Source organism: Pongo abelii, chromosome 20, assembly GCF_028885655.2.
Source record: "Pongo abelii isolate AG06213 chromosome 20, NHGRI_mPonAbe1-v2.0_pri, whole genome shotgun sequence".
NCBI lineage: Eukaryota > Metazoa > Chordata > Mammalia > Primates > Hominidae > Pongo > Pongo abelii.
Window position 1 is genome coordinate 55,977,131 of NC_072005.2, and position 15,226 is coordinate 55,992,356.

The window sequence follows — 15,226 nt, forward strand, 5'->3', positions numbered from 1 at the left end:
GGCAGAGGTTGCAGTGAACTGAGATCCCGCCACTGCACTCCAGCCTGGGCGACAGAGCGAGACTCCATCTCAAAAAAAAAAAAGAAAAAAAAAAAAAGAACTTCAAGTTCTGGGATTAATAATTTTTCTTGTGTTTAATGGGGCTGCTTTATGTTCTTCAGGGGCAAACAGCAACGCCCCCCATATTAGAAATGGACTCTCCCTGTGACTAAAACAGCTGAGCAATTTCTGTCCTCCTGGAATCCAAAATGGACTTTCCCAGGCCCCTTTCCTGGAAACCCAAATGGACGCATCCATTGAGCCTGGAAGGTGGGCTCTTCTCAACCTCCTTTCCATCTCCCAGGATTCAGAATGGCCATTCCAAAGGTCCAGGACACACCCCCAAGGTTCATTCCAGGAATGCTTGGCTTCTGAGATTAGAAAAGGCTGATGGGGTGGAGTTTTGTTCCTAGAGGTGACAGAAATGGACTCTTCCAGTTCCCTTTGTCCCAAATTTCTCAATCGCCCGGGGCGTTGGGAGTTCTGGCCGTTTTGCCTTCCCCAGAGCCAGTTTACCAAAGAGCCTCTGGGGAGCTGGGGGTTGGGGATGGAGGCTGGGGCTGGGCCAAAGCAGATTCACCCATTCCTTCCTTTAACAAATGTTGAAACTCTTCAAGGCCAGGTCCCATTCTTGCCCAGAAGGCGTTCCCAGTCTGGAGGAGAGAATCAATTTTGGTTTGATATCTGCTACAATGGAGGCTGCCCGAGAGACACTGTGGTTGGACCAAAAAAAAAAAAAAAAAAAAAAGCAACATGTATTGAAAAGTAAGCCAAGATACGGTTTACATTTATTTCTGCTTTTTTACTTCCAAGCTGTATGGCCCTGGGCAAGTCATTCACCCTCTCGACCTAAGGTTTAACTTCTGCTTAATGGGACTAGCCTTGAATTACTGTTTTTCACTCTGAGATTCTAGGTCTCCTGACAACTCAAGTCCCGACGCGTTGGCTGCAGAGAAGGGGGGAGGGGAGGAAGGCTTCCTAGAAGAGGATTTTAGCAGTCGGGGGTGACAGTGGAGGGAGAAAGGGAACACGGAGACGCTTGCGCAGTAAACACCGCACGCTCTCTTGCCCCGCCCAACCCCTTCTCTGCAGCAGGGAATTGCAGGCGTCGCTCCACCTATCCCAGCCGAGCGGAGTGACACCTCCTCTTCTTTCCTTCTCTACTGATCTTCGCCTTCCGCCCGCCCCACAGCCGCCCAATGGAGGGCTGAAGTAGGACAGATCTCGCCAATGCGCGACGCCTGCGGGGGAGGTCTACCCGTTCATTGGTCCCAGTCAACCTAAGTCCCGCCTCCTAGGCCCTTTCCCCGCCTTCCTTCACGTCTCTCCCTCCCTCCTTGGAGAGCCGCTAGGTCCAATCAGTGTTTGACCTGGCCGCGCGGAGGGGGCGGGCCCATGATACGCAATCGAACCCCGCCCGTCTCTCGGGCAACGCCTCCTCCCCCCCTCCCCGTTCCCAAACGGAAATAGCGGAACACGGGGCCAATCGCAGCGTCGTGCCTTTGCTTAGCAGCCAATGAGAGATGAAGTGGGGAGAAACCCGCCTGTGAGCGGCAGGAGCTCACACCAATGGGCGGCTCAGAGCTCCGGACGGCGGGCGGAGGGGAGGGGCAGGGGGCGGTGCCACGGCCTGCCAGCCCGCCCGCCCGCCCGCCCGCCCGCCAGCCAGCCCTCCCCGCGGCCGGCTCGGCTCCTTGGCGCTGCCTGGGGTCCTTTCCGCTCGGTCCCCGCTTGCCAGCCCCCGCTGCTCTGTGCCCTGTCCGGCCAGGCCTGGAGCCGACACCACCGCCATCATGCCGGCCGTGTCCAAGGGCGATGGGATGCGGGGGCTCGCGGTGTTCATCTCCGACATCCGGAACTGTGAGCGCGCGGCCGGGGGACACTGGAGACGCGGGGGAGGGGGGAGCGTGAAATTGAGGGGTTTGGGGGTCACAGAGGGACCCGGGGGATCAAGAGCCTCTGCGGCCGTATAGGGAGAGCATAGATGGGCCCCAGGAGGAACTTTAGAATGGGGGGCACCCAGGGGCTTGGGGTGTCATAGAGTGCCTCTTGAGGTGACGACACGGAGTAGCTAGAGGGGTCCGGGAGGGCTTGAAAGGGGAGGAAGCCAGTGAGGTCCCAGGGATGCGAGCATAGAGGTGTCCCCTGGGAAAGACTGAAAAGCTGGGGGATCTTACAAACGATGGGGTCAGAGGGATTCCTAATGTAGAGAAGAAGGGAAAGAAGTGCATGGGGGGGGTGCCCTGTGGAGCGATGGAATGGGAAGAGGCCAGAGGGGACCTGGAGGAAGTGGAATGCCGGAAGCCTAATGGAGCAGGGCTTGAGGTTCTGGGATAGGGGGTGTCATACAGAGGAAAGGGGTTAGATAGGTCACCGAGGCTCCTGGCCAGTGGTATAGAGGAGGCCTGAGAGTGGTTGAAAGTCCACGAGTTTGGGGCAGGGAGATGATGGGAGGGGGAGACTATAAGGACACCCTGGTGAGGGATACAGGGGCTTCAGGGTGGGAGATTGCTTAGAAGACATGGAAGGCAGTGTGGAGGGGGCTAGAGGGGCAGCTGAGGGGAAAGGAGGGACCCAAGGAACACAGAAGAAAAGAGCTGCTGGTGTAAGGTCTTGGGAGAACCTGTGACAGGGAACGGGGGCCTGGAAAGGAGAGGACGTTAGAGTGGGGGATTGGGGAAAGGGTAGAAGAAGGAGCGCCCAGACCTCAAGGAAGGCGTCGGGTTCTGAAGTGCTTGAGGGGTAGAGATCTGGAAAGCTAGGAATAGGGGAAGTCTAATCCCAGAGAGAGGTCAGGGGTCAGGCAGCAGGACAGGCAGAGATCTGAGCCCTTTTCTATTTGACCACAGTAATATGGGGACGGTGGTCCCTGCCAGGAAGAGTTGTCGTGACGATGGGAATCCTGGCGGCAAGTCAGCTCTCAACTCCTGGGAATGGCTGTTGGTGATTGGAGCTGCCAGGAGTCTTCAGAGGCTGTATCCGCATGGGCTCTGGGGTCAGCCAGACTTGGGTTTGCGTTTGAGCACCGCCACTCCCTGGCTGTGTGACCTTGAATGAGGGACTTCACCTCTCGGTTTCTTCATCTGTCAAGAGTGCCCCTCAGGCCTTTCACTCGTTCCAGGCCCCAGATGGAACTCGGCTATTGGTTTTACTCCCTTGGCTCTGTAAAGTACCCAGTGATGGTTGTTGTTTTAGAATTTAACTGTTATGGAAGGATCTGGCATGTAATAGGTGCTCAGGAAACAGGAGGGTGGAAACGGTTGAGTATCAGTTGGAGGAGAAATGATCACTTGTTATGACAAGGGGTGGAGCGATGGGGGTTGTGGAGGAGCTGGGAGCCACTGTTAGCAGATGTGGGCTGCCTCTGTTACCCACCAGCGATGTGACCCTCCACGAGTCGTTTAACCTCTTTCAGGACGTTTTCTTGTCTGCAAACTTCATTCATAACAGTGTCTTGCCTCTGAAGGCTCATTTATTCATTCATTCACTTGACAAATACTTTTTGATTGCTCTAGTGTTGTCCAGGCCCTGTTCTAGGTACTGGGGTGACAATAGTGAACAGAAATTCCTCTTCTTGCTGGGCATGGTGGCTCATGCCTGTAATCCCAGCACTTTGGGGGGCCGAGGCAGGCGGATCACCTGAGGTCAGGAGTTCAAGACCAACCTAGCCAACATGGTGAAACTCTGTCTCTACTAAAAATACAAAAATTAGCCAGGTGTGGTGGTGGGTGCCTGTAATCCCAGCTACTCAGGAGGCTGAGGCAGGATAACTGCTTGAACCCGGGAGGCGGAGGTTGCAGTGAGCCAAGATCACACCATTGCACTCCAGGCTAGGCAACAAGAGTGAAACTCCGTCTCCAAAAATAAAAAAAAGAAAAAGAAACTCCTGTTCTTGGGAGCTCCCTTCTCCGAGGAAGACAGAACATATGCACAGGGAACATCCTGAGATACAACCTCAGGACCTGACTGGTGCCGTGAAGAAAAATAAGGAGAAAATGGTCAGGAGAGGGACTAGGATGGAGAGGGTCCTCAGTAGGCCTCGTGAAGGAAGTCATATCTGAGTGGAGCAAGCCCTGTGGATTTTGGAGGAAAGGGGTCCCGGCACAGGGAGGTGCATTCAAAGGTCCTGAGATTGCGGCATGCTTGACATGTGTTCGAGTGAGAGGGAGAAGGTCAGTGTGGCTGGAGCTGAGGGAGTGAAGGGGAGAGAGGGCGGGTGTGGAGGGGAGTGGGAACAGGATCCGGAAAGGCTTTCTGGGCCATGGTGAGCACTTTGGCCTTTGTCTGCGTGAGAATATTTTGAGCAGAGGAGGGATGTGACCGATTGATGTTTTAAAATAATTCCTCTGGCTGCTGTGAGAACAGATTCTAGAGGTAGCCGTGGAAGCAGGGAACCAAATTAGGAGGGTGTTGCAGGCCTCTGGGTGAGAGATGGTGCTGGCTTAACAGGGTGAGAAGGGACTGGTGAGAAGTGGGTTGGTGATACATTTTTTTTTTTTTTCCGAGACAGTCTGTTGCCCAGGTTGGAGTGCAGTGGCATGATCATACCTCACTGCAACCTCCGCCTCCCAGGTTCAAGCAATTCTCATGCCTCAGCCTCCCCTGTAGCTGGGATTACAGGCACCCGCCACCATGCTTGGCTAATTTTTGTATTTTTAGTAGACACAGGGTTTCACCATGTTGGCCAGGCTGGTCTCGAACTCCCAACCTCAAGTGATCTGCCCGCCTTGGCCTCCCAAAGTGCTGGGATTATAGGCGTGAGCCACTGCACACGGCCTGGGATACAATTTGAAGGAAAAACTGTCAGGATTTGCAAAGGGATTTGATGATGGGGGTTGGGGAAGGAAAGAGATTGTCCCGTCACTGCAGGACCCCAGAGAGGAGCCAGAGGACAGAGGGGAGAGGCAGGCTTGGGGCACTGGTAGTAATTTAGCTGCGGGAATTAGGGCTGGAGAATCAGGGGCCTTTTCTTAGCAAGCGTATGTTGAACGGCTGGTATGTCTCAAGAATTGTGTTGAATGCTGGGGACGCTGGTGAACAGGACAGACTTGTCCACACCCCCATGAAGCTCCCAGCCCCGTGGCGGAGAAGGTGCAACATACAAATTGCAATTGTCCTTCACACTAGTACCTGGACACGGATGTTCACAGCAACATTATTCATGATAGCTGGAAAACGGAAATGGGCCAAATGCCCATCAACTGAGAAATAAACAAAGTGTGGTCTATGTAATGGAATATTACCGGGCCTTAAAAAATAATGACGTCCTGCTACGTGCTGCCACAGGGATGGACCTTGAAACCATGACACCAAGTGAAAGAAGCCAGACACAGGAGGCCACGTGTTGTATGATTCCATGTAGATAGAGTATTTCGAATAGGCAAATCCATGGAGACAGAAAGGAGATTAGCGGTTGCCTAGAGTAGGGGCTGGTGGGATGGGGAGTGACTGCTCATGAATGCAGAGGTTCTTTTTTTATTTTTTGAGACGGAGTCTCGCTCTGTCGCCCAGGCTGGAGTGCATTGGGGTGATCTTGGCTTACTGCAACCTCCGCCTCCCAGGTTCAGGCGATTCTCCTGCTTCAGCCTCCTGAATAGCTGGGATTACAGATGTGCGCCACCACGCCTGGCTAATTTTTGTATTTTTAGTAGAGACGGGGTTTTTACATGTTGGTCAGGATGGTCTCGAACTCCTGGCCTCAGGTGATCCACTACCCTAGCCTTCCAAAGTGCTAGGATTACAGGTGTGAGCCACCATGCCCGGCAGCATTCAGAGCTTTTTTTGGGTTCATGAAAAAGCCTACAGCTGGACACGGCACATGCTTGTAGTCCCAGCTACTTGGGAGACTGAGGTAGGAGGATCATTTGAACCCAGGAGTTCGAATCCAGCCCGGGCTACATAGTGAAACCTCATCTCTTAAAAAAAAAAAGAAAAAAAAGAAATGTTCTGGAATTCGATAGTAGTAATGGTTGCACAACATCATGAATGTACTAAAGAACACTGAATTGTTCACTGTAAAAGAGTCAATTTTATGGTATGTGAATTGTATCTCTCTCTTTTTTTTTTTTGTGACAGTCACAAAAATGGCACAATCTTGGCTCACTGCAGCCTCCACTTCCCAGGTTCAAGTGATTCTCCTGCCTCAGCCTCCCGAGTAGCTGGGATTCTAGGCGCCCACCACTATGTCCCGCTAATTTTTGTATTTTTAGTAGAGGTAGGGTTTCACCATGTTGGCCAGGCTGGTCTCGAACTCCTGATCTTGAGTGATCTGCCTGCTTCAGCCTCCCAAAATGCTGGGATTACAGGTGTGAGACACCGCGCCCGGCCGTATCTCAATTTTTTTTTAAATGGGGAAAGAATTTGCAGCTGTCGTAAGCCCAGTGAGGAAGAGGGCCGTGGTGTTGAGAGCATGGGGGTCCTGTGTGGTCAGCGAGCTCCGGCCTGGCTTTGCTTCACAAGAGATCCTTGGAGCTATGTGGGCAGGAAGTGGGGGAGTTACCTAGGCTGAGGGCAGTGAGAAGAGCTGTGAAGGCAGAGGCGGGGCAAGTGCAAAGGTCCTGACTTCCCGGCGCCATGGCGGGCATCTCTAGTCCCAGCTACTCAGGAGGTGGAGGCAGAAGGATTGCTTGAGGCCAGGAATTTGAGACCAGCCTCGGCAACATAGCAAGACCCCGTCTCTCTTTTTTTTTGAGAGTCTGGCTCTGTCATCCAGGCTGGAGTACAGTGGCGCGATCTCAGCTCGCTGCAACCTCCACCTCCTGGGTTCAAGCTATCCTCCTGCCTCAGCCTCCTAAGTAGCTGGGACTACAGGCGCATGCCATCATGCCCCAGCAAATTTTTTTGTATTTTTCTTAGTTTTTTTTTTTTTTTTTGAGATGGAGTCTCGCTCTGTCGCCCAGGCTGGAGTGCAGTGGTGTGATCTCCTCTCACTGCAAGCTCCACCTCCCGGGTTCACGGAGATGGGTTTTTATTATGTTGCCCAGGCTGGTCTCAAATTCCTGGGCTCAAGTGATCTGCCTACCTCGGCCTCCCAAAGTGCTGGGATTACAGGAGTGAGCCTCTGTGCCTGGCCCCCTTCTCTATTTTCAAGAATTCTTTTTTTTTTTGGAGACGGAATCTCACTCTGTCCCCCAGGCTGGAGTGCAGTGGTGCGATCTCAGCTCACTGCAAGCTCTGCCTCCCGGGTTCATGCCATTCTCCTGCCTCAGCCTCCCGAGTAGCTGGGACTACAGGCGCCCGCCAACATGCCCGGCTAATTTTTTGTATTTTTTTTTAGTAGAGATGGGGTTTCACCGTGTTAGCCAGGATGGTCTCGATCTCCTGACCTTGTGATCTGCCCGTACCGGCCTCCCAAAGTGCTGGGATTACAGGCGTGAGCCACCGCGCCTGGCCCAAGAATTCTTTCTGGAAACAAAAAAAGGCCCTGATGCCCCACTGAGACCCTGAGAAAAGGGCTGTGTGGCTGGTGCAGAGAGGGATGGGATCTGACGCTGGGGAGTGGGCAGAGGCTAGGTCTGTGTTTGTCCTGAGAGCTCTGGCGAAGGTTTCAAGCAGGAGCGAGGGAAGAGAAGGGTGGAGGGATGTGGAGGAGGAGGTGGGGAGAGGCAGGGCTCAGAGAGGAGCAGAGGGAAGAGTGTGGAGCCAGCCTGCAGGAGGATCTGAAGGGCACAGTGGGGCTAGGGGGAAGGGTCTAGAAGGTGAAAGGCAGGCTCTAAGGAGGGCAGGGAGGGCAAATTCTGCAGATAAGGAGGGGGAGAGGTTGAGGCTGGGCCCAGCCTGAGGGTGTGTTCTGTCCTCCTGTCTGCAGCAGGAATACAGCAGAAGTATTATCTCACAGGGAGCAAGGGCTGGGGCTGCCTCCTATCTAGGCAGAGTCTGGCTGGAGTGGGCCTTAGGAGAGTTGGACGAGTGAGCCAATGGGAGCAGGGTGCTGGCTGCACACTGCCCTGAGCTCTTCCATCAGAGCATATCCCACTCCAAATGGTGATCCACTGCAGTGGTGACATCGAGCCCAGGCCCTGGGTCTCACTCCAGCTTTGTCCTCTGTAGGTTCTAGCCCATGGGAGGCCTCAGGAGATGATTGCCAGTTGAATGAATGAATGAATGAATGAATGATGGAACCAGTCTTTCTTGAGTTCCAGCTGGGTGCCAGGAACTGTTCTAGGTGATGGGGCTACAGCAGTGAGCAGAAGTTCCTGCCCTAGGGTGCTCACGTTCTAGAGAGGAGATGGGCCACTACACAGGTGAATATTTTGGGGGCCAGACAGGTGGGAGTAGGTGTTGGTGGAAAATGAGGCAAGGGAAGGGCTTGGGGATGGAGTTAAGGATGATGCTCTTATATAGGCTGGTCAGAGAGTGTCGCTGAAAAGGTGGCATTGGAGCAGAGAATCTAATTAAGTGGGGGAATGGTGCATGCGTGACTCTGGAAGAGGGAGCTGCCTGTGCAAAGGCCCTGAGGCAGGATTGTGCTTGTAGTGGAGCAGGGACTTAGAAAAGGAGGAGGAGAGGACGGCTCCTGCCTTGGAGAGAGAGGACAGGAGAACCGGCCAGAGAGGGAACAGGGTAGCTGGTGCAGCCCCTTGTGGGCTGCAGTGAGGACTTTACATTTACTTCGAACCTGCTGGGAGCCATGGAAGGGTCTGGAGGAGTGCTGGGGTCTGACTCAAGTTTTCACATGATCCGTCTGGCCTCTGTGAAGAGCACAGGAAGTCAAACAGATTTCAGTTTGGTATCCCTTAAGAACGGGACAGATGCAGGCCTGAGCCCCAGCCCCACCCGTTTCCAGCTGGTTATTGTGTGATGGCTTTGGTCCACAAATCCGCATTCAACACCTCCCCTGTGCCAGGCTGCCCTGGGCCCTGAGAACACTGTGAGGACTGAAGCAGCCGTACATCCCTGGCGTCATGGCACTGGTGTTCCGATCCAGGAGGAAATGAACATGCAAGCCCTTAATATGTAAGGAGGCAACTCAGGCAGGGTCTTGGTGGCCCAAATAGTTTGCCCCGCTGAGCAGGGGGGCTGAGCAGGAGAATGAGAGGGTTTGATTTTGTTATTTACGAAGAATATATTTTCATCACCCAGGAATAGTGATGACCTTGAGAATATGAGTGGTGTAACCCAGCACCAAAATGCAAGCCATATATATGTTGAAATTTTCTTTTCTTTTTTTCTTTTTTTGAGACAGAGTCTTGCTCTGTCCACGCCCGGCATATGTTGAAATTTTCTTGCCACATTACAAAAGCAAAACAGGGGCCGGTTACGGTGGCTCACGCCTGTAATCCCAGCACTTTGGGAGGCCGAGGCAGGCGGATCACGAGGTCAGGAATTTGAGACCAGCCTGGCCAACATGGTGAAACTCCGTCTCTACTAAAAATACACAAATTAGCCGGGCCTCGTGGCACACCTGTAGTCCTAGCCACTCGGGAGGCTGAGGCAGGAGAATCGCTTGAACCCAGGAGGTGGAGGTTGCAGTGAGCCGAGATTGTGTCACTGCACTCCAGCCTGGGTGACAGAGAGAGACTCTCTCAAAAAAAAAAAAAAAAAAAAGAAGCAAAGCAAAACAGGCTGAGCACGGCAGCTCACGCCTGTAATCCCAGCACTTTGTGGGGCCGAGGCGGGCAGTTCGGTTGAGCCCAGGAGTTTGAGAACAGCCTGGGCAACAAGATCCTGTCTCTCCTCCATACAAAAAAACGTTTTAAATTAGCCAAGCATGGTGGCATGCACCTGTAGTCCTAGCTTCTTGGGAGGCTGAGATGGGAGGATGGCTTGAGCCCGGGAGGTCGAGGTTGCAATGAGTCAAGATCGCACCACCACACTCCAGCCTGGACAATACAGCAAGACCCTGTCTCCATATATTTTTTTAAAAAGCAAAACAACCAGTGAAATTCATTTTAATATCTTTTCTTTACCCTAGTATATCCAAAATATTATTTCAATGTGTAATCAGTGTTTTTTGAGATGGAGTCTTGCTGTATGGCCCAGGCTGAGTGCAGTGTCAGGGTCAGGATCTCAGCTCACTGCAACCTCTACCTCCCAGGTTCAAGCGCTTCTCCTGCCTCAGCCTCCCTAGTAGCTGGGACTACAGGCGTGCACCACCATGCCCGGCTAATTTTTGTATTTTTAGTAGATATGGGATTTCGCCATGTTGGCCAGGCTGGTCCCAAACTCCTGACCTCAAGTGATCCACCTGCCTCGGCCTCCCAAAGTGCTGGGATTCCAGGTGTGAGCCTGTGTTACCCAGGCTGGTCTCAGATTCCTGGGCTCAAGTGATCTGCCTGCCTCAGCCTCCCAAAGTGCTGGGATTACAGGCGGGAGGCATTGCACCCAGCCTCCAGAAGGCTTTCTGAGGATTCAGGGCTGTTGGGGCTTGTACAGGAAACACATCAGGTCTTGGTCTCAGGAGAGGAAATGTCCTTGGTCTAGAAGGCTCTGAAGGCCTTTGCGGTGAGATGCTGGGTAATGCCTGTGCTACCTTCATAAATGCACATTAGTCCCTCCAGGGCAGGGCCCAGGTTTGACAGGATGCCTTTGCTGGTAGTAACAGACCCACCCTGATCTGGGGCTTACATGTTTAGGGACGGCGTTATCTCCCCTAACCAGAAGCCCCAAGGTAAGGCAGCTCCCTGGCACAGTCAGCACTTCCCTTGACTCTGCCTTATTCTGCCTGGAGCAAGACATTGGCCGCCTTTGCACCCGAACACCCCTCACGGCAGCAGCCGCTGGACGGAGCACGGCCTGCCGCTCCCATGGCCGCCCCCCAGCACCTCAGGAAACTCTGGAGAGGCTGCGTGGTCTGGCCCCACCTGCTGTGCTCTTCTCCCCGCCCCCACCGCCGCCCGCATCCTCAGACTCTGTGCCTCTTTCATCACCGTCCGCCTGCCTTGCCTCATGCTGTCCTACCTCCAGGCCATTGCACCTGCTGGTCCTCCTGCCCAGAGCGCGCCTCCCCTTGTTTCTGCCTCGTCCATTTCAGCCTCATCTTTTGATCCTCAAATCCCAGCAGCTGTGTACAGAGAAGCCTTCCCCGTCCCCTGCGCCGTTCTCTCAGCGCCGAAATGTGTATACCTCTTTCAGAATACTTGCCGCTGTCCCTGTCTTCCACCACTCCAATCCAGGGATGCCTCGAGAGCAGGGTAGATGTGACTCATCCTTAAGCCTGGCCCCAGAAATCCCACTGTGAATGAGAGAATCCCTTTAAAACTCCCTCACAGGCTTGCTTGCCTCCTGTGACAGTGAGCTCATTCCCTCTGTTGCTGGCCCTGAGTGCTGGGTCATCCTTTCCATGATCCTGGTCTGTCAGAGCTGCCTCAGCCCTTTCCCCAGGCGCCACCCCAGTAGCACCCATACAGTATCCCTGGGCTCCCTGGCCATCACGGGCCTTTAGATCTTTGCAGAGCTGGGCCTCTGCCAGAGCCCTCCCTTTGGGGCCACAACTGCTCCTTTTTTGAAGACCGAGAGCTTTTCTTCTCTCTCTGAATTCTTTGTTTTATAGCAAATTATACCAGTTATGCAGAAGATAGCATCAAATAGATGTGGACCATTTAAAGCCTATTTAAAGGCCGGGCGCAGTGGCTCATGCCTGTAATCCTAGCACTTTACTTTGGGAGGCCGAGGCGGGTGGATCACTTGAGGTCAGAAGTTCGAAACCAGTCTGGTCAACATGGTGAAACCCTGTCTCTACTAAAAATACGGAAAAAAAAAAAAAATAGCTGGGCGTGGTGGTGGGTGCCTGTAATCCCAGCTGCTCAGGAGGCTGAGGTAGGAGAATCACTTGAACCTGGGAGGCGGAGGTTGCAGTGAGCCGAGATGGTGCTATTGCACTGTAGCCTGGGTGACAGAGCGAGACTCTGTCTCAAGAAAAAAAGTAAAAATAAAGCCTATTTAAAGAAAAATAAACATATATATGCATATTTGTGTATACATGTAAATATGTTTTAAATACAATTTAAATAATACTTTAAAAAGAGATTTCCGGCCGGGCGCGGTGGCTCACGCCTGTAATCGCAGCACTTTGGGAGGCTGAGGCGGGTGGATCATCAGGTCAGGAGATTGAGACCACCCTGGCTAACATGGTGAAACCCCGTCTCTACTAAATATACAAAAAATTAGCTGGGCATGGTGGCGGGCGCCTGTAGTCCCAGCTACTTGGGAGGCTGAGGCAGGAGAATGGCGTGAATCTGGGAGGCAGAGCTTGAAGTGAGCAGAGATGGCGCCACTGCACTCCAGCCTGGGCGACAAAGCGAGACTCCATCACACACACACAAAAAACCAAGAAATTTCCTGGCAGTGAGCGGTGGCCCATGCCTATAATCACAGCACTTTGGGAGGCTGAGGTGGGTGGAGGAGTTGAGACCACCCTGGGCAACATGGCAAAACCCTATCTCTACAAAAAATAGAAAAAAAATTAGCTGAGTGTGGTGGCGCACCTCACAGGCCCAGCTACCTGGGAGGCTGATATGGGAGGGTCACTTGAACCCAAGGGGCCAAAACTGCAGTGAGCTGAGATCACACCGTTGCATTCCAACCTGAGTGAAAGAGTGAGAACCCGTCTCAAAAAAAAGAGAGGAAATCTATATATTATACATATAATAATATGTATTTCTTTAAATGAATACTAAAGAAATATGTAAATATATAAGTACATATGATATATATTTCTTTAAATTTAAAGAATATTTGAAGAATACATATACATGCACATATTTGTGTATATATTTAAATCTTTTGAAGTACAATTGAGTGAATACACTCGTGTATTACTTAACGATGGGGATATGTTCTGAGAAATGCATCGTTAGTTGGTTTTGTCATGATGTGAACATCCTGGAGGGTGCTTACACAAATCGAGATGGTATAGCCCACCACTCACTGAGGCTCTGTGGCCCAGCTTGTTGCTGCTGGGCTATAAACCTGCACAGTGGCCAGCCACGGTGGCTTACACCTATAATCCCAGCACTTTGGGAGGCTGAGGCGGGCAGATCACTTGAGGTCAGGAGTTTGAGACCAGCCTGGCCAACGTGGTGAAACCTCGTCTCTACTAAAAATACACTAATTAGCTGGGTGTGGTGACGCATGCCTGTAATCCCAGCTACTCAGGAGGCTGAGGTAGGAGAATCACTTGAACCCAGGAGGCGGAGGTTGCAGTGAGCTGAGATCACGCCATTGCTCTGCAGCCTGGGTGACAAGAGCGAAACTGTGTCTCAAAATAAAACAAAAAAACCTGCACAGCATGGGACTGTCCTGTAGGCAACCGTGACGCAGTATTTATGCATCTAAACATAGAAAAGGTACAGTAGAAATAAGGCATTAGAATCGTATGGAACCACTGCAGTGTGTGCGGTTTGTTGTTGACTGAAATGTTAATATGCGGGGCAGGACTGTATTGAAATAATACATATTATTTAAATTAAGTAATACATATATATTTAAATAACACATATATTCTTTAAATATGTGTATACTCTTTATATATACTATATTTATGGTACGCATATGTATATATACATATTTATGACAAAACCATATATATATATAGGCCAGGCATGGTGGTTCATACCTGTAATCCCAGCACTTTGGGTGGCTGAGGCAAGTGGATCACTTGAAGTCAGGAGTTCGAGATCAGCCTGGGCAACATAGTAAGACCTCATTGCTACAAAAAAAAAAAAAAAAATTAGGGCCGGGCTCAGTGGCTCACGCCTGTAATCCCAACGCTTTGGGAGGCCGAGGTGGGCGGATCACGAGATCAGGAGATTGAGACCATGCTGGCTAACATGGTGAAACCCCATCTCTACTACAAATACAAAAAATTAGCTAGGGGTGGGTGGCAGGCGCCTGTAGTCCCAGCTACTCGGGAGTCTGAGGCAGGACAATTGCTTGAACCTGGGAGGCGGAGGTTGCAGTGAGCTGAGATTGCGCCACTGCACTCCAGCCTGGGTGACACAGTGAGACTCCGTCTCAGGAAAAAAAAAAATAAAAAAAAATTAGTTGAATGTGGTGTTATGCACCTTTAGTCCCAGCGACTTCGGAGGCTGAAGCATGAGAATCACTGAACCTAGGAGGCAGAGGTTGCAGTGAGCCGAGATCGCGCCACTGCACTCCAGCCTGGGCTACAAAAAAAAAAAAAAACCAGAAACGGGCAAAATTAATTTTAATAATATGTCTATATAACCCAGTACACCCAAATTATTATTTCAGCATGTGATCAATACTTTATAATTTGTATTGTTTTATTTAGTTGACACACAAGTTCTCACTATGTTGTCCAGGCTGGTCTCCAACTCCTGGGCTCAAGCCATCCTCCTGCCTTGGCCTCCCAAAGTGCTGGGATTACATGCGTGAGCCACCACGCCTAGCCCCTATAATTTTTACTGAAATATTTTACATTTTTTCTCCACACTGTCTTCTAAATCCCATGTATGTTTGCTGTTGACAGCCCCTCTCAGTTTGGAATGGCCACATTTCAGGATCTCAGGAGCCACTGGCTGGCAACTGCTGTATTGGATGGTGCAGCGCTAGGGTCCCCTTAGCACTGATCAGGAGGTGCTAATCAGAGGGGCTTCCTGGAGGAGGTGATATCTGAAGTGAGGCTTATGGGAGCTTCCACAGAAGTTGGGAGCAGGGACAAGACAGGATTTCTAGAGAGAAGGATGGCACATATACTTGCTTTCTCAGTTATTGATTCATTCGTTGAATGCACACCCCACCCTGCTGGGGACTACGCCCTGAAGGATGTGGGTCAGAGCAGATCTCTGCCCCTTAGATAACTAGACATTTATAGAGCACCTGCTGTATGCAGGGCACTGCTCTAGGAGCTCCCTCCTGATGCTTGTAGTCTGAAGTGAGAGGAAGTTCGACAGTGGAGAGAAATAAAATTGAGACATAGTGAAATGTACCAGAGAGGACTTTTTGAAAAATAACTCTTTAAGCAGAATAATAAAGAATTGACTTTAAAGAAGTGAAACGGAACGGCCTTTCAGAGGTGGCAGGAGCCGAGACCCAAATGATGGGAAGATGACAGGGGAGGGGTGGCCCCAGGAAGAGGGCACAGCTTGTGTGAAGGCCCTTGAGGCAAGAGGATGTGCGTGTTCCTGGAGCAAAATGGAGGCCAGGGGGCCTGGATGGACAGTAGGGGTCTGAGGGGTGACACCAGCAGGGTGGCTGTGACAGGGGCAGAGGGCTTGATGGGCCG

At 51.7% G+C, this 15,226-nt stretch overlaps 1 protein-coding gene across 3 annotated transcripts in view; it reads left to right on the plus strand.

Moving 5' to 3' along the window:
- The first annotated feature begins 1,672 nt into the window (after positions 1-1,672).
- Positions 1,673-15,226, plus strand: part of AP2A1 (adaptor related protein complex 2 subunit alpha 1) — a 44,086-nt gene continuing 30,532 nt past the window's right edge. The window contains exon 1 of one of the 3 annotated variants that reach the window (XM_054540992.2): positions 1,673-1,899. In XM_054540992.2, coding sequence (XP_054396967.1) covers positions 1,833-1,899 — 67 coding nt within the window. In that variant the 5' untranslated portion in view covers positions 1,673-1,832. The remainder of the gene's footprint in view (positions 1,900-15,226) is intronic. The other 2 variants (XM_054540991.2, XM_063720213.1) reach the window with 2 other exon arrangements.